The sequence below is a fragment of the Podarcis raffonei genome, chromosome 7 (genome assembly GCF_027172205.1).
Source record: "Podarcis raffonei isolate rPodRaf1 chromosome 7, rPodRaf1.pri, whole genome shotgun sequence".
NCBI lineage: Eukaryota > Metazoa > Chordata > Lepidosauria > Squamata > Lacertidae > Podarcis > Podarcis raffonei.
The window spans coordinates 672,798-698,136 of record NC_070608.1 but is presented as its reverse complement, the minus strand read 5'-3'; the positions used below and the strand labels follow the sequence as shown (position 1 = coordinate 698,136).

The 25,339-nt window shown below is 55.0% G+C and overlaps 2 protein-coding genes across 3 annotated transcripts; one reads left to right on the top strand and one right to left on the bottom strand.

The window, feature by feature from the left end:
* Positions 1-745: 745 nt before the first annotated feature.
* On the bottom strand, positions 746-5,123 carry MAF1 (MAF1 homolog, negative regulator of RNA polymerase III). Its single transcript, XM_053395026.1, has 7 exons — positions 4,957-5,123; positions 4,689-4,817; positions 3,959-4,124; positions 3,064-3,185; positions 2,550-2,669; positions 2,303-2,428; positions 746-2,076 (listed from the first exon to the last, which is right to left on the bottom strand). The coding sequence occupies exons 1-7, from the start codon at positions 5,037-5,039 to the stop codon at positions 2,055-2,057; spliced, it is 768 nt and encodes a 255-aa protein (XP_053251001.1). The 5' UTR covers positions 5,040-5,123; the 3' UTR covers positions 746-2,054.
* Positions 5,124-8,831: 3,708 nt separating this feature from the next.
* Positions 8,832-25,285, top strand: SHARPIN (SHANK associated RH domain interactor). 2 transcript variants are annotated; one of them, XM_053395024.1, is made up of 14 exons: positions 8,832-9,087; positions 11,034-11,208; positions 11,945-12,055; positions 13,371-13,512; positions 13,674-13,764; positions 13,917-14,193; positions 15,419-15,543; positions 15,847-16,020; positions 22,062-22,222; positions 22,326-22,437; positions 22,756-22,935; positions 23,631-23,729; positions 24,094-24,237; positions 24,650-25,285. In XM_053395024.1, the coding sequence occupies exons 1-14, from the start codon at positions 8,860-8,862 to the stop codon at positions 24,728-24,730; spliced, it is 2,100 nt and encodes a 699-aa protein (XP_053250999.1). In that variant the 5' UTR covers positions 8,832-8,859; the 3' UTR covers positions 24,731-25,285. The 2 variants fall into 2 exon arrangements, with proteins under 2 accessions (XP_053250999.1, XP_053251000.1); XM_053395025.1 differs by lacking the exon at positions 8,832-9,087 and adding an exon at positions 10,901-10,958.
* The last annotated feature ends 54 nt before the right edge of the window (positions 25,286-25,339 follow it).

Sequence of the window (25,339 nt, the reverse complement as noted above, 5' to 3'; positions counted from 1 at the left end):
CTGCTTGTTGAGACTTTCTTGTCCCAGCAGGCATTTTAAGGAAGTGTTCTGGTTTATGATACTTTTATTATTTCAATGTCTATATGGTTTTGAGACACCACTTAGAAATGCTACTGATTAAATGGTATATAACTGTCTTAAATAAATAACACAAACACACAAACAAACCAGTTAGACTGAAGGCTTGACTGTCTAGGCTCAGTGAAGATACAACTGCCCCATGTCCCTCTACCAAGGTGTGAGCCAGGACTGGCTGACCTTTGCATGTTGTGGGCAGGGTGGAGGAAGAGGCCTCAGAGTACTGGCGCATCTGGATGATGTCACAACACCCCAACATGTGAGCCACACTGTGGTCCAGACCCAGACCCCGGAAGTTGTGCCAGTTCAGGGGCAAGAGTGCTATTTCCCAACCCTCCAAAACTACCCTCTGTCTGTCCACACATACAATTCACCACTGGGATATCAAGGCAGACTTACCAGGGACAGGGAGAGAATTCTAGAAATCATTTTGCTCTGTTGTTCTTTGCCTGCCCCAAAAAGGGCCAGAAATGCAAGAGCAATCCTGAAGCATGAGGCTGACCCACAGAAGCGCACAACACCCCACCCGTTGCGCTCACAGCTACAGCTTCCCGTGAACAAATAAGTTCTGAGAGGGCTGTGGGGGGCAGTCACAGAGCAGACCCTTCCCTCTGGCACCCTCTCCCCCTATCCGGATGCTCCTTCGAGGAAACAGAACGATGTCAAGTCGCAGGGAGAAAAACGTTTATAACTGCAACAATAAAATTACTAGGCAACAGAATTAAACAGGAGGTGGCAAACAAGCCAGTGGATCTAAAGGGAAAGAGGCCAAGGGGTGCTCCAAAATCACTTGCTGCCTAGCACAGGGGCAAGGGAAGCAGCGGGAAGCAGCAGCGGGGAAGCCTCAAGGGGACCAAAGGCAGGCTACTTCTCAATCCAACCTTTGGGGGGGGCGGCAAACGGGGGACCAAGCCTGTTGTTCTTGGCAGGTTGCTCCAAATGGTGGGCCTGGAGTGATTTTGCCCAGATGAGAAGCCAAGGGATAGAGGCCCCTACAGCCATAGCCCTCTGGAATCAGATCACAAGACTGCAGAAAAGACGGCAAGAAACCCTGCCCACCCCCCCGGAGGGAATCCAAGTCAGTGCAAGAGAAAGGGGGGCACTTTCACAGCCCCATAGTATGATGGCAAGGGCACGAGAGCAGCCCCCTCCTGCTCTGCCAGCACCAATGTTCCTTCAGCTCTTGAGCAGAGGAGGTACCAGGCGCTCCCTCCTACCAGCCCAAAAATGAGTTCGTTGGGCTATGGAGTGGAGCCTGAAAGGAGGAAGAGGTGGGCATCAGGTGGAAGGAGGCTGGCATTGGAAAGGGTGCAGGGAGGGTGGACGGGGGAGACACGAGCACAAAGGGTTGGGCCGGAATATAAAAATAAAACTCTATGAGCCCTTGGGGGAAAGCAAAGCAGCCAAACCACCAAGGTGCCCAAACCCTGACTTCTGCCAGTCCAGGATACTCGGCACCAATGTCTTTTGTGGTCAGAAACAAGGGAGGGGGAATGCCATCCTCAGGAAATGCCAGCTTCTGCATGTTGTGCAGTCTTTAGCAGGTTGTAGCATCTGGAAGTCAGCAGAAAGGGGCCACAGACACTTGAAACTGACGGACAAATCTCCAGGGAGGATCAGTCTGAGAGGGTCCAGCGTCCTGAGGATAGAGAGGCACAGCCCCAAACCCAGACAGGGGCAGCCTCTCCACCATGGTGGCTGCTACTGCAGATGAATGGAGGGCATTTGCTCTGATGCCACTTGCAACAGAAAAGTGCTTCTTGGGGGCCGGACAAAGTTTCCAGTGCTGCAGGGGTGCCAAAGCCTGCAGGTGGGCAAAGGGACTGGCTGGCAGCATCCTTGGGAGTCTGGAGGCACCAGCTGGTCAGGCAGCATCCACAGGGCCAATAGGCAGAGCAACACGACGAGGCCGGGCTAGTCTGGGGTAACACACTGGAGGAGCTGTCTTCAGAGGGGGCACAAAAGAGCCCAAGAAGTCACATGCAGATCACTTGTCTCCTGCAGACAGGAAAGGAGGTCCTCAGCACCCCACAGCCTTTGTCTCCAGCCACAGGGAGAAGCAAAGCCCACCCAGCACCTCGCTCCCAGGAGGGGCACCACCTGAGCTGCAGGCCACAAAGAGGTTGCTGCTACCCCCAGCTGAGATCCCTAGGCCTTTACAGCTCTGGCAAACTCCAGTGGGGGCAGGGGGCACACAGAGGCTTCTTACACCAAGCCCCCTCACCTATCCTCCTCAAGGCTGGCCCCGTCCTCGTCGCGGGGGCCGGCTGCCTCCTCCTCCTCCGCATCGTCCTCGCTCAGATCCATGTTGAGCTCATTTCCCGCTTCGGGGTGAGGGTACGTGGAGCCACTGCAGAAAGAGAAGCCCACCACATTACGTCTCCCAAGGCCTCAAGCTCCCCTTTGGACCAGGAAGGGGACCCAGGGATCAGGGGGGTGGGGAGGCCTCAAAACCTGGCAGGGACCCTGACCTGATGGAACGGCAGGTGAAAAAGACAATCCGCTTCAATCGCTTGTTGTAGAAGAAGTAGTTGAAGGACCACAGGCTGCCCTCCTCTCCGAAGGGGTCCGAGTCCAGGTCCGGGTTGTAGCTACATTGGCAGAAAAAGCAGAATAATAATAATAATAATAATAATAATAATAATAATAATAATAATAATAATAATTGTTGTTAGCCGCTCTGAGCCTGGCTTCGGCTGGGGAGGGCGGGATATAAATAAAATTTATTATTATTTATCATTATACCCCGCCCATCTGGCGGGTTTCCCTAGCCACCCTGGGCAGCTCCCAACAGAATATTAAAAAGGCAATAAAGCATGAAATGTTAAAAACTTCCTTAAACAGGGCTGCCTTCTGATGCCTTCTAAAAGACAGATAGTTGTTTATTTCCTTGACACCTGATGTGAGGGTGTTCCACAGGGTGGGCTGCTAGCAAAGCAGCCCCCACCCACCCCTTGGTGCCCGAGAGCAGCACTGGGAGCCCACCTGTAGATGTCGCACTCCGAGAGGCAGATCTCCTGGTCGACAGCATCCCACAGGTGGGGCTTCAGGGCGCTGAAATCCTCCCGCACAGCAGAAAAGAGGCTGCAGTTCACAGCGTTCACCACCTGAAAGAGACCCAGAGGGGAGCTTGGTGAGGGCCTGGTGCTGCAAAGAGGGAGGGGGAGCATGGGTACGCTTGCCCCCCACCATCCGTGCACTGTCCCTAGGCGGCTACAGCGTGGCCCTGCAGCAGCTCAAGCGTGGGAGGCTTCAGGTAGACAGAAAGGATGCAGCTCCTCCCAGTCCTGGACCAGGTGAAGGGGCCAGGGAAGCCCCAGCCTTGAGCTGGATGAAGGGGGGCATCCTCCAAGTGATGGACAGGTGGGGCCTGTCTAGGACAGCAGGTGCAGGTTCCAGCGGGAGAGCTGGATGGGATCCAGGGGCATCCAAGCTGGAAAAGGGACCGCCTGATCCATCCCACCTTTTCATCAGTTTGCAAAAATCCTAGGAGGTAGGAAGCAGGTTCTCGGGAGCACCACCAACCGCAGGGAGGGGCTTCATGCCAGGCGGATGTTTCCCCACCCCAAGCATCTCAGGGGCAAACGATGCCCCTTTCTCTGTGGGAAGAGGGCAAAAAATGGGAGGGAGATGGAGCCTTTGGGTCAACGTGAAGGAAATCCTGCCCCACCTTCTTTAGAAGCCACTCCCTGGGACCCTGGCACTTTTCAATGGAGTGGGGGGGGGGAGAATAACTGGCAGGCATCCACGCAAAAAGCAGCGCTGGAGAACTGCTATCACATGTGGGGCTATGAGACCGGGGATGACAAGGAGGGCCAAGAGATCTGCTGACTTGTGTGGGGCCTGAAGGCCAGATTATCATAGCAGGGGGGGGGCTTACCCAGTTGAGACTCGGCTCCCGGCTGAATTCGTGGCTCTTGGCAGCGCTGAAGTCGTAGTCAGGACGGAAGGACTCGTTGAGGGTGGCTATCAGGTAGAAGAGGGTCTTGCGGCTGCATTTGTCGCTGAGGGGGCCCTCCTCATCGCCACTCTGGCTCTTGCTGAGCCTAGCACACAAGGGACAGGATGTGGTCAGTTACCTCCTCCTGGAGGAAGCCGTGGGCATCAGGCTGTGGCCTTGGAATCTGCCATGCACTTTTCCCACTGCTAAGGAGCAGGAAGATCTGGGCTGTGCAGAATGATCTTGACACAACAGCCTCAAAGCACCAGCTGAGAAAGGGCAGGGCCAGGGATGCTCCAGAGAACAGAAGCAGCATTTCATGGAGCATTAAACCAAGAATGGGGGACTCCAGTGTTACTGGACTCCCAACTCCCATCGGCCCCAGCAAGCCGGGAACAGGAAGTTCTGAGTTCCCCCGGCAATATTTTTAATATTTTTTTGGAAGCCGCCCAGAGTGGCTGGGGAAACCCAGCCAGATGGGTGGGATATAAACCAACAACAACAACAACAACAACAACAACAACAATAATAATAATAATTATTATATGGTGAGACTCTCCTGGCTTACAGAACTCTGATCCAGCCCACTGACCTGCAAGGCTAAATGAAGCTGGTGATGATGAGCCAGCTCTGCCTCCTCCATGTGGGGTGAGGAAGGGACAGCACATACCTGCTGGGGCTGATCCCGGTGGTTTGAGGTGGAGACAGGGCCTCAAGCACGTGGGGCTGCCCTTCCTGGCAGAACTGCTTGAAGAGGTGCTTGTCGTCCCCGGCCATCTTGCAAGAGTAGCTCTCAATCCTGAGGGAAGACAGGCAAGACTCAGCTGGAGGGAAGGTGGGGGTGTCTCTCAGTTTGGAGAGGCCTCTGAGCTGCAGAAAAGCACCCCTGGGGGCCACATGGCAAGGTGACCCAGTTCAGGAGCTGCCTTGCCACTCACCTGCCAATGATGTGTGCATCTCCCGTTTCCACCGTCAGCTGGGAGTTTAGGGCTTCAAAACTTGAGTTTTCCAACAGCTTCATTTTTTGTACCTCCTGGCGCTGGACTAAATTCTCAGTATTACCGCTTCTAGGTTGGAACTTCCTGGCAGTGACAGAGAGAGAAGGGCCTGTTAATTGACACCTCAGAAGACGTTGGGCTCTACTGCTGCCCACCCACAAGGGGACACTATACTCAAAGCATATCAAAAAAGGCAGACAGGGAAGGAGGCCGGCACTGGCTCTGGAAGACCAGCAAGGCAGTGACTCATACAGGGATGCAGCTGACCCCCCCTCCCCCCCCAGCTCTAGTCAGCACCTGTGAAATAGTTCAGTGGAAAAGGTGAGTTTTGTGATACCCAAGCCCTGACTTTTCCCGTCTTGACCTCAACTCCCAAAATGCCACCCAACTCTGAGCTCACCATCATTCCCTGCACTCAGTTGCACTTGGCCTCTAGATCTACATTAACTAAAATAACAGTCTTTGTGGAGGAGGCAGCAGGAAAATTATCTGAAAACCGTGAGGTTAAGAAGAAAGCGGATGTGGTGCAGGGGGATGTGACAGCACTAGAAGAGGAGAGAGAAAAGTTACATGATCAAATGGTGATCCTAGGAATGTGCCCAAAGAATCCTCCTGGAGATTTTGTGGGGTCCTTCCTGTTTTGATCTTCTAAGGGAAATGCGGCTTACGAGAACCGTTCTCGGGTGCTAGCGAGCATGGACTTTGCTCTCCCCGTGGACGCTCATGCATAGCCTGGGTGAGAGGCAAACCCGAGTCCTGAAGTCACGTCTGGCTGGGATGGGAAAGAGGATGCGCGGAAGGAGGGGGGAGTTGGAAGGGACCCCCCGAGTCATCTAGTCCAACCCCGCGCGGTGCAGGACTCAGAAGACCGGCCAGGCCCCCCATGAGCTTCGGCTGCTTCAGCCTCGGGGGCGGAACGCGGCTCGCCAGCGCCAAAGACCCACCCGCCCCTCGAAGGAGACGGGCCGCCATCTCCACTCCCGCCCTCCCTTCCCCAGGCCGGGCCTCCGAAAGACTCGGCTTCCCACGATGCCCCGCGGCACCAAGGACGGCGCCCGCCGAGGCGGCCCCCGCGCGAGGCATGCCGGGAAGCGCAGTCCCGCCCCTCGCGGCCCGGCCAGACCCCGGGGCCCCGTTACCCACCTGCCGCCGCCTCCTCCTTCAGGGGCTGCGCGCCGTCGAGCAGCGCAGGCCGCGGGGGAAACTCGAAGCGGGCGTGGCCGCCTCAGCCGCCGTCGCCTCAGCCGCCGCCTGGGCCCGTCTCCGCCCGGCGGCCCTCAGGGGCCCCGCAGACCCGGCCATGGCCCCGCTTGCTCGAGCGCCCGACGCGGAGTCGCTTTCCCGGCCTCCCTCCCGTCCTTCTTTCCTGTCAGGCGAAGCGACCGACTTGACTCTTCGGGCTTCGAGCAGAGGACGACAACAAGAGCGAGCGGCTCCGCCCCGCGCGGGCAGCCATTGGGCGCCAGCCAGATCCGCCATCTCCATTGGAGGAAACGGGCGCCCATCACTCGGGCTGACGCATCCCAGTGGCTCCTCTGCACGCTAATCAACGGCATGTGTCCAGCCCCGCCCGTTGGGATAGAGCCGGGCTCTCATTGGCGGCCGCCTCAAGGCGCTGTCGAGCCGAGCGGGGAACAAAGAAGGGGCGGGGCAGCTGTCACTCAACGGGGAGGGCCACGCCCCTTTCCCAGAGGGCGGGGGAGGGCGCCGGCTGAGAGGTTCCGCGCCTGTCCAGCTGCGGAATCAGGACCTGCTTCGCCAATGCAGCCGCAATTCTTTTCCTTCTGGGAACGCCCAGCATTTCAGGCAAGCTTTTAAAGGACCAGGATTATTCAGTTCATTTCATTTTAAAAATTGCTCGCTGCTTTTTCCATATGAAGCAGCCACAAGAAAGATGATAATAATTTAAAACCAACCTAGGATATCTCCACAGTGCAAATTCATCGAAAGGAATGTTGTTCTTGTTGTTTAGTCATGTCCGCCTCTTCGTGACCCCCTGGACCAGAGCACGCCAGGCCCTCCTGTCTTCCACTACCTCCCGCAGTTGGGTCAAACTCATGCTGGTAGCTTCCAGAACACTGTCCCGCCATCTCGTCCTCTGTCGTCCCCTTCTCCTTGCGCTCTCCATCTTTCCCAACATCAGGGTCTTTTCCAGGGAGTCTTCTCTTCTCATGAGGTGGCCAAAGTACTGGAGCCTCATCTTCAGGATCTGTCCTTCCAGGGAGCACTCAGGGCTGATTTCCTTCAGAATGGAGAGGTTTGATCTTCTTGCAGTCCATGGGACTCTCAAGAGTCTCCTCCAGCACCAGAATTCAAAAGCATCCATTCTTCGGTGATCAGCCTTCTTTATGGTCCAGCTCTCACTTCCATACATCACTACTGGGAAAACCAGAGCTTTAACTATACGGACCTTTGTTGGTAAGGTGATGTCGAAAGGAATAATAAGGCACAATTCTGCTCCAGATGGCTCACTAGTCCAAAAGCATTATAGAGTGACACAGCCCTAGCCTCTGTATTGGAATACCAGGGAAGGAACATTAGGTTTGCGTCCCTGAGGAGGGAGTTCCACAAAATTGGCGCCACCACTGACAAGCCCATGGGTCTTGTCAGGGGTGAGTATGTGGCAGCAAGCCTCTGAGGAAGGATTTAGCATGGAAGTTGGCTCCCCTGGTAGAAGGCCGTCCTTCAAGCCTGCGAGATGCGTCTATTGTGGGCAAACATATTGCAATCAGTTTTGGTTGCCCTCTTTCATAGAAGACATAGCCGTCAGTCACTAATTAATATTAATAAACATGACAGGACACTAGATCTCCTGTGGCAATTTGGATTGCAAACAAATGCAGATGTTAAGTTCTTTCAGAGGGCTGTCCTAAGCAGAAAGCCCAGCTGCAGAAGGGTTCTCGGAGGGGACAGAAGTGTAACTCCCCAAACACGCTCCTTTGCCATTGGGAAAAAATGTGCTGGTGGAAGGAGCCCACTGTAGAGCAGAGGGGGCACAGCCCATGCTCCCTGTTGACAGCGCTGTTCCACATCAGCCTGAGAGCTGGCACAAGGCCTGCCCTTCCCACCAAGCTCCAAGGGGTGGCAGACTTCTCTCACAAGGTGCCATCATAGCATTGTAGAGTTGGAAGGGATTCCAAGGGTCATCTAGTCCAACCCCCTACGATGCAGGTAGGTAGCCTTGAACTACAACTCCCATCAGCCCCAGCCAATGGGGCCAGGAGGGCTGGGTGTTGAAATGCAAAAGGCAGGCAAGTTCTTTCCAGGGGGTGGCCGCAACCATCTTTTAAGAAGCCCAAGTGCCGCATCAAACATGCCATCCAAATACAGTATATACTGTATATAAGAGGGCCAGGGCCGGATTTAGGTTTGATGAGGCCCTAAGCTCCTGAAGGTAATGGGGCCTTTTATATCTCCTTTGTCAGCAACAAATTGTTGCTGTTTTTTGTGTTGAATATATGCTATATGGTAATTTATGGACCTAATAGGTCCATACAAAACACTGTTGCTGTATGAAGGTTTTATTTTATTTCTTTTTTATCTTATATTTTGGAAATGTACATCCAGGTTTTTTTTCCTTTAATTTTTTTGGGGTGCCCCCAAGAGAGTGGGGCCCTAACTAAGCTAGAGCTTGTTTAGCTTATAGGTAATTCCGGCCCTGGCCGCATCCAACATGCCGTTCAAATATATCTATAGGCTGAGCGCTGAGAGGGGTCCCCTCCTGGCCCGGAACCTCGGAGTCGGGCGGCGGTTTCCCCCCGGCGGCGGCGGGGAGTGGACGGAGGCGAGCCGGAAGTGCCCCGCGGGAGCCGCGCTCGGCTTCCGGTTCCGGGCGGCGACTCGATGGCGGCGGCGCCGGGCTGCTCGCCGTCCCCGTCGGGCCTGGTGCTGCTGGCCTCGGCCAAGGCCTGGGTGCCGCGCTCGCCGGACGCGCCCTCGGCCTCCTCCGCCGCCGCCTCGCCGGCCGGCCGGGAAACGCAGCGCCTCTTCCGGCTCCAGCTGAGCGCGGCGTCCGGACCCGAGCGCTTCCGATTCGGCTTGAGGGGCGCGGCGGAGTCGGGGGGCGAAGCGGTGAGAAGGGACGGGAAGGGAGGGAAGGGAGGGCGCCCCAGCAAGACCCCTTCCCGGGGCCGCCCTTGGCTTGGCCTCGCGCCTTCCTTCTCCAGGGAGCTCAACGGGGGTATATGCTCCTCCTCCTCCTCCTCCTCCTCTCACCCCCCCCCGACAACAACCCCCCCAGGCCGGGCCCCAAGGTCACGCCCCCCAACAACAACCCTGCCAGGTAGGGCGAGGCTGACTGCCCCCCCCAACGTCACGCCCACTGGGCTCCGTGGCCCAACGTGAATTTGAACCCAGGTCCTGGTCCGCCCCTCTGGCCCTGCCCCACAGGCTTGTCTCGCCCGCTTACTGGAGGCTGCCTCCTCCTTCTCCTTCCTGCCTTTCTTCCTCACAGGCCGTTCAAGCTCTTGGGCCGGCAGCTGCCCCAACCCGTCAGACCGGAGTGGGTGCATTTCAGCTGCTGGAGGGGGCTGCCCCGCCGTGGGGAAGCAGCGCCAGGGGCAAAGCCCAGGCTGTTTGGGGCCTTCTAGCCACTGCCAGCCTTTGCTGGAAAATGTCCCTCTTCTCTGAGTGGTGCTGAAGGCTTGTCTCTTTCACAAGAGGTGCCCAAGAGGCCAGCAAAGTCATCCCTTCCTTTACAGGATCTGTTTCTCCCCACCCACCCCACATTTTACAGGATGTCTCAATGTATGAACAATGCTTAGAAAAAGAACTAGGTGCTTCCTAAGTGTTTATTAATTAACAACAACAACAAACAACATCCAGGGATTTGATCATAGGATATCCAGCTCAGCTATCCAAGCAAGGATCATGGTAGCGACCTGTTTCCGTTTCCCTTGCACTTCCATTTTGTTAAATGCACTGATTTCTTGGATCAAGTAGAAAGGCCAGGTCCGTTCCTCGACATGCCTTAGTCCATTGTGTGCTTTGAGTATGCCTGCTCATAATGTACTATTCATTAAAAACAATTACATCCCCACCTTTTCATCGCATACTGCGGTACCCAAAATGGCTTGCAGTCAACATGTTTAACAACAGTTTAAGAGTCCTTGAGACGGTATTGGTGGTCCAGCTCAAGGCATGCTTGGAGGAAACTGATTATCTGGACCCATTTAAGTCCAGCTTCAGGCCTGGGTGCAGCACTGAAACTGCTTTGGTTAGTGGCGTTTGTGGACTGTGCCTCTTATACTTTCTCGTTACCCCTATAACACCCTGCCTACCATATACAGGCCTCGCACGCATCCTGAGGGGCTGTAAACAAATAGGGCAGAACAGGAAAGGGCATGCAGGCTCCTCTTGTTTCTGCCAGTGGAGTTCTAAAGACACCCTCACCCTGAGGTAGTATCCAGTGTTCCTGCAAGAGACTTGGGTGTTTTTGAAAGAGGACTGGACACATTCACAAAGGAGAGGGCTATTGATGGCTGCTAGTCATAATGGCTAAGCTCTGCCTTTGCAGTCAGAGGCAGTAATGCTTCTGAATAGCAGTTGCTGGAAACCACAAGAGGGGAGAGGGCTCTTGGGATTAAATCCTGCTTCTGGCTTTCCAGGAGGCATCTAGTTGGTCACTGTTAGAACAGGATTCTGGACTAGATGGGGCATTGGCCTGATTCAGCAGGTTCTCCTTCTGTCCTTAGGAGTTCCACTTGCCGAATGGAACTTTCCCCTCTTCTCTCTCTTCCCCGCAGTCCGCCATGCACCCTCAAAATCAGATCTGGGGGGATGGGAGAACCTCTCAAGCAGTTTTGCACAGAGGGAGGAGAGGAAGGGGGCAAGTCCTATTGTGCAAGGAGAGGTACATCCTCTGAGCTCTTCAGCAGTGGGAGCAGCCTGATGAGACTTGGCTGAAGAACAGAATGGGTGCTTTGACCCCCGTGTTGCTTGAGGTAAAGAGGCCTCAACAAGAGCTGGTTGGGGCTGTTTGACTTTGCACTCGCCCACTAATGCTTTTCTGCCCCCAGGGCCTTGTTGAGTACAACCTCAGAGACATTTCCTATGAGGTGAAGACTGCCACGTGTCATGAGCTGAAGTTCTTAGCCCGCCCAGACGACCCCCTTGTTTTCCACTTTGAGGATGAGCATGAGGCACAGAAGTGGTGGACAGTCGTCAGCAGCTCCCTCCAGGAGCTCCAGAAAGGTCAGCTCCTGCCCCGGAAGGCACTTACAAGGCCAGGGTCCGGCTTCTGGTAGTGAGAGAGGGCATGGCTTGTCAGTTCTGAAGGAGGGGGTCAGCAGAGGAGAGGCCTGCCCTCTCAGTGCAATCAGATGCACCTGCCTTGATCTGTAGGGCAGTTAGTATAGCAAGAAGGTTGAGAAAATGGGTTGTTGTGGCTGAACAGCTCTGGGGTGGGGGAAACAATGTACCTCTGCGCCGCCCCAGGCTCTTGCATCCAGCTATATACCTGAGCTGTACCATAGACTCCTTTTCCAGGGCTGCTTCTGCTCCTAAGCTCAGGAGACTGCAGGTCGTAAGCTTTGCTATAGCCACCTGATGTCTAGCTGCATGTCAGGTGCATTTGCAATGCTGACCAAGAGCCAGCAGTGATGAAACCTGGTGGGGTAGGAAGGTGGAGACAGACTTGCTCTGCCCTCCGGAAAACCCCTGAGGGAAACTGGTTAATTCTGCATCTTTATTCTTTGGTAAACCCTCCTGCTTATTATTCTGAAGCATAATCATTTCCTGTGTTAATGGAGTAGTCTCTGAATAGGCTCTGGTGCTCGAATCCTGCTTCCGGGTTTCCCACAGGCATTTGATGGCCACTGTGAGAACAGGATACTGGACTAGGTGGGCCATCAGCCTGATCCAGCGGGCTAGTCTTATCTTCTGTGTCTGCCTGCTGGAGTACTTTTTCTAAAGTTTTTTCTCTCCCCAGCTACTGAGGGAAGCGGTTTGCTGACAGGACGGCCTTCTCCCCTTCCCTTGGCACTTTTCAACTCTCTGTCTGACATCGATGTCTCCCTGCCCTTGGAGCTTGCCAGGAAAGGTGGGTGGCTGATGGCACAGGACACTTGTCCTCTGGCAGTGTGCCCTTGAAGACACATCATAAACGCTACTTAGCTGCCAGGAAATGTGATGTTTGCATATTTGAAATTTCCTACTGCCTGTATCAGGTTAGGCAGCTGGTTTTGTTGCACAGTGGTAATGCGGAGTGGGTGCATTTCGTGAAGTATTGCTGAGAAGGTGAATTGAGAGGGAACTTGGTTTCAGTAATTGCCCAAAATCTCCCCCATATTTCTATGGCTTAGAAGCCATTTTGGCAAGCAAGAGGTAAACAGATGAATAAATAATATCTACTTAAAAAGCAAGCCATGTTTACACTTCCTGTTGAACCTTTCTTTCCCATTGATGCTAATCCACTGGGATGGGGGTTTCATTTGGTGCCCATGCAAGTATTCAGTGATTGATTGCATTAAAAGCACTTGGTTGGTTTTATTTCCTTTTATGTTGACCTCTTCCCTGAGCGCCTGCTTGATCCACCACCTCAGTGGTGAGGAGGAAATACCCAGGGGCCAGATGCAGTTAAGTAGGAGGCCGCACCCAGGGCTTGGGTTGGAGGCTCGCCAGCCGTGCTTTGCGGTTTGCCCTGTATAGCACACCAGAGCAGCATAAATGTCCTGAAAGAGCGGCTGCTTGAGCTGGATGAGGAAGAGGGGGCTGCCCTTGCCACCCATATTGTGAGCCCCTCCAACTGCCCCAACTTTTTTCTTTTTTTTAAAAAAAAGTAAAAAACCAACCAGTCAACAGAATTGAAGAGAAGAGTGTCATTTACTGCATTCATATTCCACCTTTTTTCAAGGAGCTCAAGGTGGTTGACGCCGGTCCCCTCCTCCCCATTTTATCCTCGCAGGAACCCTTTGAGGTGGGTTAGTCTGAGGGTGAATGACTGGCCCAGGTCCACACCCGGTGAGCTTTGTGGCTGACTGGGGATTCGAACCCTTGCCTCCCAGGTCCTTGCCCGAGTTCTGCTGCAACTGAAGACAACTAAAACCAATCCAATAGCTGCATGAGGCCTCTGTGTGACTTAAGAAAAGAGCAGACAAATGCTCAAAATCAGAATAAGACAAGAAAGTTTTTACAACTCACTTGGAAGGAAGTCTTGGGCCTGACCACCTGCAGCAGCAAGCCAAGTGTGGGGCAGGGGGTGGGGCTGCTTCTGAGAGCTCTTGCTCAGCAGTGGGTGGCTCCCTAGGAGGTTTTCCATCGCGACCTTGGAGAAGGGGGGTAGATGGGAGGCTTGCCTGAGATGGGGGGGCGCACAACTTAACCTGGCCGGCTCATGCGTGGCTTTGTCTCCTCAGAGGACCTGGCGCTCCACCTGTCCACTGCTATTGAGCTCGGGGACGAGGAGGAGGCCATGCGCTGTGCCACGCTGCTTGCCCAGCAACACGCTGCTCTGCGGATCCTGCTGAAGGAGTCCTGCTACCCCACAAGCGAGATCAGGTGGGAGTGGAGGGCTGGGCAGGGAGCCGGTGTCTCTGGAGGAGGTTGGGTGGGTTAGGCTGGGTGATTTGGGGCCGATCCACTGCACGCCTCCTCTTCTGAAGATGGCCGGTTGCGGGACACGCTGTGCTCGTCTCACTGGCCGATTCCCTTCCTTTTAGCATGAAGGTGCAGGTGGAAGACGCCACTTGCTCAACGAGCATCACCACCCGCGTCCACACGTACACCACCATTGCAGGGCTCAGGCAGAAGGTAACCCGGGCACAGCTTTTCAGAGGCGGGGATGCTGTCTTCTGGCTCCCTTCTGGGGCAGCTTCTGGGGGAAAGTGCCAATGACTGCCTGGCTGCTTGGCCTGCTGCAGAGGCCTTCAGACTCCCAGTGACCCTGTCTCTGTTTCCCCCAGGTCTTTCAGGATTACGGATTCCACCCCAGCGTCCAGCGCTGGATTATTGGCCAGTGTCTCTGTGTGGATGACCGAACCGTTGGCTCTTACGGGATTCGGAAGGATGGCGACACGGCCTTCCTCTACCTGCTCTCGGCAAAGGGCGCCCACCTCTCTGAGCAGCGCTTCAAGGAGGACAGGGACTGGGTGGTGCTGCAGCCGCCCCCCTCGCCCCTGGCGGACAACACGGATGCCAGGAACAAATTCAGCACCTTGCCCACCTGTCTGCCCAAGAAAAGTGAGCAGGCAGGGAGCCCTTTGGGGATGGCGGGGGCTCCTTAGTCAGGAAAAAAGGGGAAGAGGTTGCATCTGGCGAGAAGCAGGCGGTTCATTTCAGAACCCTCAGAACAGGTTACACCGCTCCCCAACGGCTTTTCTGCTTGCAAGTCAAGGCAATTTAAATCAGGAAGACAAAAGGCCAAATTCAGTTACTAAAGTCCAGTTTCTCATTTATTCATATCTTTCCTACTTTGTGGTGCAAATCTGACCACTAATTTACAACCATATGGCATATTGTTAACGTTGTTGCATCCTTACAGCCAAGCTTTGCATCTCTTTCTTACATCTGGATACACAGCTTGTGACAGTGTGTGGTTAAACGTCCAATCCTAAAACAGGGTATAAATTCACAAATTATACTAATAAGAATCTGTCCCTTTGTGCTGGGGGGGGGGCGGGCGCTTAGGTTTGGCTGAGGGAGGGGGGGACATAGGAACTTGCATGCTGAGCACTCTTAGCTCCTCCCTCTTCTTGTCCCTGTTGCTCCTTCTTGCTTTGCTCTGCCTTGAAGCACCCCCCACCCCCAAAAGAGGAAACCAACAGCAACAAAAATGACCTGCCCATGACCAGTACAGTGGTACCTCTGGATACGAACGGGGTCCATTCCAGAGCCCCGTTCGCATCCTGAAGTAAACATAAGGCGCGTTTGCGCGGGTCGCATTTTACCGCTTCTGCGCATGCATGTGACGTCATTTTGAGCGTCTGCACATGCGCAAGCAGCGAAACCCAGAAGTAACGCGCTCCGTTACTTCTGGGTCGCTGCGGAGCGCAACCCGAAAATATTCATCCCGAAGCTACTTCAACCTGAGGTCCGACTGTAGGTGGCAGTCAGGCCTGATGGCCTCTTGGAGTCAGGAGGACTTGTATTTCCTGAAAAGGAAACGTATCTGATTTTTGTTAGAGTGCAAATCTGCATACCTGAGAAATGATCCAACCAGTTTTTCATGTTCATAGAAAAGCCTCCTTTAATGTATCTGGAAGGGTTTAGAGATTAACCATAGGGACAACATTTATTTGTTTACCTTTATTTAAACAAAGCTTGTGGACAGTCATTAAAATCTCTCCAATAGTTAACATGCTTATATTCAGACTGATCGATATTAACCTAGCTTTTGTTTAAGAGAAACTTTGCAATTGCGAAGTTCTTAGACCTTCTTCTTCTAAGCTGCCTTCTTCCGTTGCAGGTGCGAAAAATTCTAACAGGAAGAGGGATGTTGGTGAGAGCAGCCACTTCCTGGGGAAATTCCTCCCTGGCCACTCGCGAGCCCCTCCGCCCCCGGCTGCTGCCCCTCCTCCCTCTCCTGTGCCGGTATGTACTCCCTCTGCTAAGTGGCGAAACTCAAGGCAGCCGTCTCCCCATATATATGCCCTGTCTCTCTTTCCCAGTCCCTGGGCTCCCTGTGGCCTTGTCTCCCCTCACTCCATAGTCTGCTCAAGAAAGGGGCCAGAGCGCCTTCTGGGGTGGGTCTCATTGCCCAGCAGGAAGCACAAGTGGGAGAGGGGTGGTCCTGGGGCACGTGGCTGCATCCTGGCCCACGGCCTCTTGGACAGGGGCTGTCCTTGCAGGCGCCCCGTCTAGCGGCCTCTTCCTCCTCCTCATCTCCCATTGCAGACTGGCTGGTCTTGCCCCACCTGCACCTTCATCAACAAGCCCACCCGGCCCGGCTGCGAGATGTGCAGCACAGACCGGCCTGCCAACTATGTGGTTCCTGGGAGCTACAGGCCGGATGAGGTGGAGCTGTGGCGGATGCAGCAGGAGAAGGAGGGCATCTTACAGTACCAGAAGGTAAGTCCGGGTAGCTCCCTTCCTGTGCCTCACAGTCTGCTGGAGAAGCTCCCTGCAGGGGTCTGAAGCTTTGTGTGCTGCTCCCAGTTCTCTTGGCTCTTTTCTTGAGCTCTCTCTCCTTAGACAGCTCCTTAATGTGGCGTTCCCAAAGCAAAGGAAGGATTACACTCTGATTAATAGAATACTCACTAGGCTTGACCAGCAAGACTCTGGGAGGAGTCCATATAATAATTCCTGTCCACCCTCCGGCCCAGGTCGTTTTATTCACAAAAGAACTTTTTGCACAGTGTTCCTAAGAACCAATCAGATTTCCTCTGAGCGTTTCTAAAAACCCCACGTGGGACAAAGTTAAAGTTAAAACTACAAAGAGCTAATTTCCTACTTGAGCATGCATACGTAATTCAGAGTAAAAGGAGGAAGCAAGGAGGAATGCTTTTAGGAAACTCCAGAGGTCCAGCAGTAAACAGGAGAGGAAGGATAGGTAGTATTTACCATCTCCTTGTGAATGATTAACAAACTACGTCAAAGCTACCTTCTAGCCTTACAACCCAGGATGCCTGATGCAGCAGCCGGCAACTGGTCTGTGTCCTAGAATGCTTATACGTGCCTGTCAGGCAGAGAGAAATGGGCAGTAGAGGGAAAATGTCTTAGATGTAGAAGCTTGTGGGATTGGATCAGAAATTATTGTCAATGTATCAAACCCAGTCAACGCAATGCTTTCATGGCGGACACAATGGCTTGCTCCATATTTCATAATTCCTCATGGCAATCCCACCTGACCCCCACACTGGATATTTGCACTCCTACACTTAAGAACCCCAGAAGTGTCCTGCAGCAGCTGGATGAGGCCAAGGGGAGCCTGTCCAGCCCAGCCGGCTGTCGTCCCAGTGCACAACCAGCTGCCTCTTCTGGGAAGCCCACAGGCAGGACCTAAAGGCGGCAGCAGCAGCACTCTCCCCACTTGCGATTCATCTCAGCACCTGGTGTTATTCAGAGGCCTTTGCTTCCTACAAAAGTAGGCAGGAAACATCGTCATTGCGGCTGGTAGCAGTCCAAGAAGCCAGCTCCCCAACTGTGCTCTGGAGGCTTTCAAAAGTATTCCCCATTTGAGAGGCACTTGCTGTTTCAAATTTGCTGGTAGAGTCTCCATGCAGATTCTTCTTAATTCTGGCATTTCTAGTTAGATGATGATGGTAAGTTCAGCTTATTAAATTGATTGATCACTTCACCAAAAGGAATCCCAAAGCTATTTACAAGAGAAGTGCTATAAATTTACATAATAAGAAATGTGCTAAAAAAGTGTTCATCCCAAATCACTTAAGCTCTGCACTGGGGTGAGTGGCTGCCTGCCCAGAAGCCGTTGTGGTCTATGAGTGGAGTATAAATTAAGGAACAAAACTGCTGAATGGGGTGGAAATGAACATGTCCTGCTTCCGAGGCTGCAGGTGCCTGGAGTCCTGAGAGCGAGGTCAGGCTCGCCCTTCCCCTCTGTCATGGCCGACGTCACACCTCTGAGTTTAAACATCTTTGGGCACAATCTCTGCCTGCAAAGGAAGGGAGGGAGGAAAGAGCCCTGTACCTTTCTCATGAAGTTGTCTCCCAACGTCATGGTGATGTCAGATGGTTGACGGATGGGGAGCTAAGGGTCTAACATACTGGCCAAATCCTTCTCCCCAACTATGTAGGTGATGTTTAGTTCTTGCTTGATTCATTTTCTTAAATAATGAGATACTAATTATGCTTTGGTTGTCCCTTTTAATGTTTTGTCGGTGATTTATTTTTAGTGTATTGTTTTCATCACATTTCCTGTAAATACGAAAAAATGTTGTTGTCGAGTGCACCAGAAAAAGAATAGAATTTCAAAATCTCTTGGGCTCTGTCATTCTCCTTCTGTGCTTTCCAAGGAGGGGGGGCTCTCAAGGAGGGGGGCTGCAGTCCATTCTGGGGTGTGTGTTGGTGGTCGTGGTGAAGGTGCGTCAGGCTCCAGGCAGCACTCTCTGGCGGCAGCAGTAGCAGTGGTGGCGGCAGCACCTGACGACTCTCTTCTCTTCTTTCTTCTTTCTCTTGTGGCAGGAAAAAGGAAGGAGAGAAGATGGTTCTGCTGTGCCCTGTGCCCACAGCCTGGGAACCCCGGACGACTTTATCCACCTCTCCTCGGAGTTCTCATAGCCCTCCTCAGAGCCGGGGCCGCCGTCGCCACCACTGCCCCTCCCAGCCTTGCAGTGGGGACGTGTGTTAGTCCCGGCTGCAGCACCAAGGGCTGCCAAGATGAGCCAAGCGGACAGTGAAGCCCAAGGGGCAGGGCAGGGGTGGGCTTCTGTGGCTGCTCCCCACCTTCCCCTCTGAGAGCAAGCAGCCGAGAGTCCCTGCTGGCGCTTGGCGGCTTCACTGGCTGGCCGGCCTTTGAGCAAGGCGGGGGGTGCAAAGCCATATTGGGGGTTGTGCTTTGAGAGCCCCCTGTGACAGCAGCAAGAGCTGCGCTCCACCTGAGCCGCTTTTGGGGCGCAGCCATGCAACGCTTGTGGGTTTGCCTAGGCTCCCCCCTTGCCCCTCCACTCCACCTGGGTCTTGGAGCTAACCCATTTCCCAGCTCAACTGGCAGCTGCCCAGCCTCCCTGCCTCTCGCTCATGGAAGAGTGGAGCTGTGTGAGCCTCAGAGGCTGGAGCCAGGTCGGTCTCCTGGGCCACAAGAGCCCCTGCAGTGGGGCTGCCAACTGAATACCATGAGCTGTTCATAGGTTGTGACCCCCACCATGAAAATGTTCGTGTGTGTGCACTGTTTGCCCAGCGGAGGCAGTCGATCTGCTGTCTTTGACGCTGTGCATCGGATCTGTGGGCTGCCTGCCCAACCCACGGAGCCCGTTGCCCTGGGAGAGCTTCCTTCCTTTTTGCCCCGCAGTGCCTTCCTGCCTCAGTTGCCTCTGGCTCTCCTCCGCTCTGTCCTCAGGCCTGCACAGCCAGGGCGTCGTTGCTGCTTGCCGGGAGCCTCCCGCTTGCTGGCTTTGTGCTCCTCGCTCCGTTGGGGGCTGCGTTGAAGGTCTCTCCCCCCTCCGCCCCCCATGGAGGCTGCTCTCCCCGTGTGCCTTTGACCGAGAGAAGCCATGGCCTGCCCAGCCCCACAGGCCAGGCAGCGTTTGAACCGCAAGGCCAGTCTCTGCCTTGGGGTCTTGCTTATGCTGAAGCTGGACTAGAAAGAGAGACCCTCTGCCGTGATAGCACTTTGAAAGAGAAATGCTGTAACCCCCTCCCCTGAAGGTGGCTGTTTCTCAGTGGGTCAGGGGGTGCTGCCGCCTGAGCGTTGGGGGTCTGCCCCAGCTCCTGCTCGTCCCAGCCAGCAGATCTTGGAGCAGGTGGCTCCCCTCGCCGTGGGGCAGTCGCTGCTGCCCTGGCCCCTGATGGGGCAGCAAACGCCCTTCTCTTCCTCTCTGTACTGAACACTGATTATTCAGCAGCAGAAGTTTCGGGACCTGTTTTGAAATGGCTTGATTTCTGCATAACGTGTTTGTAAATTTGATTTTTTAAAAAATGAATTGGAGAGCAAATCCTTTGTTCTATTAAATGATTCATTTGGGCTTGACGGTCCATCCTGGTACTTCTCTGTAGCGTCATTGATGGGGAAAGGGGGCAGGGGCTGTTCAGGAGGCATGTGGGTGGGTGGGGGGATGAGAGAGGGGGGTCATCCTGGTCCAAATTAGTCTCCCCACTGTGCTCTCTGAGCCACAAAGTGGGGACTGAGGGGTCTCTGCTGTGAGCTTCCCCTTGAGAGAATTTTGGTGAGGCTGTCTTTGCCACAGGCGGCCCTTTTGCCTGTGAAGGAGTTGCTACAGCCACTTCAAGGGTCAGAGCAGCCTCACTGCCTCGCCCCCCCTTGCTGATTTCATGGGCGTCTCATGTCTGGGGAACTGCAGCAGGTTTGCAATCCTTGCTTTAGTGGGGTACATAAAAACAAGCCACCAAAAATGGGACAGCAAAAGTATAAAAACGTATCATAAAACTGAGCACTGCCTTAAATTGTTTGCTGGAACAAGGAAGTCTTAGTCATGTGCCTAATTTCAACTAGCAGGGAGTTCCACAGGTTCAGGCCCACTACACGGAAGGGGCAGGAATTAAGTTGTTGCATGGACAATGAGGTCTGCTTGCACATGGGAGTTTTTTCCATCCCTTCACATCCCTCATCCGCTAAATCTCTGAAAGTTTGGGGGATACCCCAGAATGGGTTCAGCAGCCCCCCAGAGGCGTGAGGGGAGAAGTCCTGTTGTGCAAGCAGACCCCCCCACACCTAGCACTACACTGGATTCCACCCAGTGTTTTATTCTGTTGCAGCTTTTAAAATTTTGCTAAGATCTGCATATTAAATATTTTATGAATTGCTTTGAGACATTTTGCGAAAAGTGAGGCACAATTAAACAAGCATAGAGGAGGAGGGAGCCAGCAAAAAGCTCCTTCCATTGCCGGGGGTTGGACTAGATGACCCCTGGGTTCCAACTCGCTCAGTTCCATAATTCTGTGAATACTGCTGTGATGTGCTTGCCAGACATCTCAGGATCCCGATTCCCCGAGAGTTGGAGACTGAAAGCAGGAAGAAGCTGTCCTTCCCCTCTGTCCTTTCTAGAGCAGAGAGCCACTTGGAATGTAAACAAGCCCTATAATAAAATCGCAGAAGAATAAAGCACACCCATTGGGTTGGGTCAGCAGCAAAGGCTTTCAGAGGCCTGAGCGAGCAGATCCGTCTTGGCTGAGTCTTGGCAAGATCCTGCGGATGCCAGTTGCCCTGGTCAGGGGAGGGTCTTCCGCAGGTGGTGAGGTCGCCCCCTTTACCAAGTCTCACTCTCCGCCTTGCCCCCTCCCAAAACATGCATGCAGTTGCTGTACTGCCTTAGAGGGGGTGTTGCAAAAGGGCTCCAGAGATCCGGCACCCAAAGTGTGCATTATCTTCCAACATTCTTGCTGCTCTTCAGAAGCTGATGCTTTGGGACACCACCTTCGTTTTATACCTCTTCCCAGAGCGTTTGTTCCAAAGTCTTGTATCCTACTTTTCCCATCAGGCTTTTCTGGGGGGGATGGGGACTGGCACGTTCACTCCATTTCTGTCGTGGACCGGCTGGGTGCGGAGGAGTGGTGTGAGGCGCCAGCCGGGGAACCCCCAGGGGAAGAAGACTCAGAGCCCGTGAACTGGTGGTGGGACAAGGATGCCTGGTCAGAGGGAGCAGACTGGGAGCAGGAGGCGCTGGAAGCTGAAGAGGCAACAGGGCTTAGTGAGCAGGAAGAGGCTGTGGCAGAGGGCAGTCCAGACTCAGAGGCAGGAGAGGAGGGGAGACCGGCTGCTGAAGAGTCCAGGGGGTCTCTCCCTCCTGCTGTGACCAGCTCCCCTCCCCACTGGTCTCCCAGAACAGGCAGAGAAACGGAAAGGGCAGAGGAGGAGGAGAGCTGCCACAAACCCTGGAGAGGAGGGGACTCCGGCAGCTGTGGGAAGGCGGGGGTCTTCAGTCCTTGCAACTGCCTTATTGGGCCAAGACCTACTGGGAACAGTTGCTGGGATCACTGGACCTGAGCTGTTTTGGTTCCTTTGAATAAAGAGTTAACTTTAACAATACTGGTGTTTTTTTTTTAATTGCTGACCTTCACCCGACTCCGGCTCGTGATAATATCTTTAGGCACCAGGCAAAAATGTTCCTCTTTCACTGTTAAAACAATCAGCAGCCTTTTAAATGTGCCTGGGGGTGGGCGGGTTGTGTTTTTTTCTTATTATGTTACGCATTTTGCATTTTTATGTTGTAAACCACCCTCTGATCTTTGGAGAAAAGGTAGTATAATAATAATAGTAATAATAATAATAATAGTAGTAGTAATAATAATAGTAATGGGGCTTCTGCCCCTTTTTGCAGAGTTAGGAGGCTCTCCAACGGGTTACAGCTGACCCTCCGAATCTCACCAGCCTGGGCGGTGAGTGTGCCCAGGCTGAGCCCCCTACCCACCTTTAACCAGGGGACTGTGGCCTGCCTGCTGGGCAACCACCACCTGCCCCTCTTTGTCCCCCCCAGGCCCTGGAGCAAGAGCGGCTGCAGAACTTCCAGCAGTTGCAGCAGCTGGACGAGGCGGCGCTGGTGCCCAACCGGGAGGAGATTGAGTGCCGCATCTGCTACCTGAACGTGGAGCCTGGCGAGGGCGTCCTGCTTCGGGAGTGCCTGCACAGCTTCTGCAGGTAACCTGGCCTGCCTGGGGCAGGAGGGACTGGGGGGGGTGGAGGAAGGAAGGGAGTGTGCTGTGGCCTGACCCCACTGCCGTCCCCCCTTCTCCCTCTCCAGGGACTGCCTGCGCCAGCTGATCAACTGCAGCGAGGAGCCCCAGGTGGCCTGTCCCTTCCGGGACGACTCCTATGCCTGCAGCAGCCACCTCCAGGACAGGGAGATCCGGGCGGTGAGTCCGCAAGGCTCAAGGATCCCTCCGGCTGGGTCCCTTGGGCAGGCTGGCGGGGCAGCTCAGCTCCCCCTTGTCCTGCCACGGTCATCAAGAGTGGTTGGAGATTCAGAGTGGCATTTTGAGCAGGCCAGCTCTGTAGGTCTTCTTTGCAGAGCTCGGTCCTCCTGCAGACAGGAGTGGAGGAAGCTGCCATGGCCAGGCGCTCCTTTGATTTCCACCCCCTTCCGGCCACGGAAGCCAAGGGGTGCCCCTGGCCAGCCCATGCCCTGCCCTCCCTCTCTCAGGGGCTCTGAGCCGGCTCCCTGGTCTCCGCAGCTGGTGTCGTGGGACGAGTACGAGCGCTTCCTGGAGCGGCGGCTGGCCGTGGCCGAGAGCCGGGCCCAGAACAGCTACCACTGCCAGACGGCCGACTGCCTGGGCTGGTGCATCTACGAGGACGACGTCAACGAGTTCCGCTGCCCCATCTGCTGGGCCCTCAACTGCCTCGTCTGCAAGGTGAGCCCAGGCAGGGGCAGCACTGTGCCCTCGGAGAGCAAAGGAGGTGGTCACGGTAGGGGTCAGCCTGGGTCGACACATGCAAAGAGCCAGTTTGCAGGGGAAGGGCAAGGCCCCTTGGGGATGTTTCACCACATAAAAAGGCCCTGCAAGGAGGTGTAAGAACATAAAGAGAATCTGCTGGATCAGGCCAGTGGCCCACCTAGTCCAGCCTCCTGCTCTCCAGAGCGGACAAGCAGATGCTCCAAAGGGAGCAGGATCTGAGTAGAAGAGCAACTTTCCCATCCAGCGGTTTCCAGAAACTGGTCTTCAGAAGCATCACTGCCTCTGACTCCGGCGGCTGAGCAGAGCCCTCCTGGCTGGGCACCATCAACAGTCCTGCCCTCCATGAATTTTCATCCATCTTGGTGGCCGTCCCTGCCTCCTGGGCGTGGGAGTTCCACAGCTTAACTAGGCGCTGCCAAGCTCTCTGTCTCCAGGTTGTGGCAGCTTCTGACTTTCCAAGAGCGACAGTTAAAATTGGTGTGAGGCGATGCCTGTTCTGCCGTCTGTGTGTGTCGGCTTGGCTTTAGACGCCTCGGCCACTCAGGGAGGGTCCTGGGGCTGCTGCCCACCCCACCCCCGCCAGTTTGAGCAGCAGGAAGGAACCCTTTTCAGGGACGCCAGGGGTTTGATTCTCTGCCCTCCCCCCGCAGGCCATCCACGAGGGCATGAACTGCAAGCAGTACCAGGACAAGCTGCAGTTACAGGCTCACCAGGACGCTGCTGCCCGCGAGACCAGCAACATGCTGAAGGTGAGCTGGCTGGGACGGGGAGGGGGCTGTATTTCACGGCAGGGGCTGGGTCCTGCCACACTTCTTCCCACCCCAATGAAACGTTCAAAGCCCAAGTTTCTTGGCACGGTATGCAGCCCTATCACCTGGGCTGTGGGCACTGGCAGAGCTGACCCTTGGGATACCTTGAGGGGATCAATGCCGGGGGGGGGGGAGATGGGGACTGGACAAGGGCCTGTTCTCCCCCCCATCCCCAAACTCCCATGGGTGCATTTTTCTCTTGGCTGACGGTCTCCACATAGGGCATGACGGGGTTGGACTAGATGACGCATGGGAGCCCTTCCCCTCCATGGCTCTATGGCCACCCTCTTTCTGTCTCCGCCAGACGCTGGTGCAGCTAGGAGAGGCCATGCACTGTCCCGTCTGCCGCATCGTGGTGCAGAAGAAGGGGGGCTGCGACTGGCTCCGCTGCCCTGTCTGCCAGACGGAGATCTGCTGGGTGACCAAGGGGCCGCGCTGGGGGCCTGGGGTAAGCGCGGGGGCGGGGGGGGGCTCAGGGGCTGGCACACCAGGCAGGAGGAGGGGCAAGAGCCAGGCTTTGCCTCCAGAAGAGACTAACGGGGGGCTTGGACGAAAAGGGGGGTTGGCTGGTGAGCTACTCCCAATCTTCAAACTGTCCAACAGGTGACGTGGCCCAGAATGCTTTGCAGTGTGCAGAGGGTGTCGCAGTAGAGAGATATAAGGAGGGGGAGAGGGCGGCCAGAGGAAGTTTTAAGGGCTTTCTCAGAGGCAGATGGACTGAGGCCAGCAATGCCCTGCCTTGCGGACTTTGGGAGACAGGCTCCTTGGGAAGGGGGCTCCAGATCCTTAGGAAGCTCCACTCCGCGGAACTCTCTTCCGGCCGGCCTCCCCCTGATGCGCTTTGTCCTCCTCCCTGGCAGGGTCCTGGTGACACCAGTGGAGGCTGCCGGTGCAACGTGGATGGGGAAAGGTGCCACCCCCAATGCCAGAACTGCCACTGAGTGCCTGCCAAAGGGGCATCAGACGCTGCCAGACTCCCATTGGCAAGGAAGGAGCCTCTGCACCCGGAGATGAGAAGCGGCCATTGGAAGCCGGCCCTGGGGAGAGGCCTCAGCAAGGCTGGCTGCTCCCTCCCCAGACTTTAGAGGATGCAGCAGGTGCAAGACCCACCCGCCCCACCCACTGCGGCTGCAGCAGATGCTCTGCCCCCCACTCCCTGCACTGACCTCTGAGGGGCGGCCACCCTCCCCTGCTTGAGGGAAGAAGGGGCTGCTTTGGCCCTGCCCTGCCTCCGCCCCACTGTGCCTTTGAGCCCCACCCCTCACCCCTTTTGCACTACCAGAATCTCACTCCGCGACCCCCTGGCCAAGGAGATGGGGCTCCCCAAAGGGGTTCCACTCCTGGAAGCACCCTCGCCTCAACTGACAGCCCCCGGCGCGGGGTGCTAAGCTTTGGGGGGGCAATATCAGCACCAAGGAAGGGGGAAGGTGCCCAGGATGTATGCTGCTGCACAGGAGGGGTCAAAAACCCCTTCAATAAAAAAGAAAAAGTATAAATGCAGGGCATGCACAGATTTTTCCCCGGGGTGTGTGTGTGTGTGTGTATAAAAC

Bases quoted from the DNA above. Each gene is read 5' to 3' on its own strand.
- MAF1 (XM_053395026.1), bottom strand. From the start codon at position 5,039: ATGAAGCTGTTGGAAAACTCAAGTTTTGAAGCCCTAAACTCCCAGCTG. The intron at 4,125-4,688 runs GTATGTGCTGTC...CTTGTGTGCTAG, and splicing joins ACCGGGATCAGCCCCAGCAG to GCTCAGCAAGAGCCAGAGTG. The intron at 2,077-2,302 runs GTGAGGGGGCTT...TCCTGTCTGCAG, and splicing joins GCCAGCCTTGAGGAGGATAG to GAGACAAGTGATCTGCATGT.
- SHARPIN (XM_053395024.1), top strand. From the start codon at position 8,860: ATGGCGGCGGCGCCGGGCTGCTCGCCGTCCCCGTCGGGCCTGGTGCTG. The intron at 22,438-22,755 runs GTGAGTCCGCAA...TGGTCTCCGCAG, and splicing joins AGGACAGGGAGATCCGGGCG to CTGGTGTCGTGGGACGAGTA. The intron at 22,936-23,630 runs GTGAGCCCAGGC...CTCCCCCCGCAG, and splicing joins TCAACTGCCTCGTCTGCAAG to GCCATCCACGAGGGCATGAA.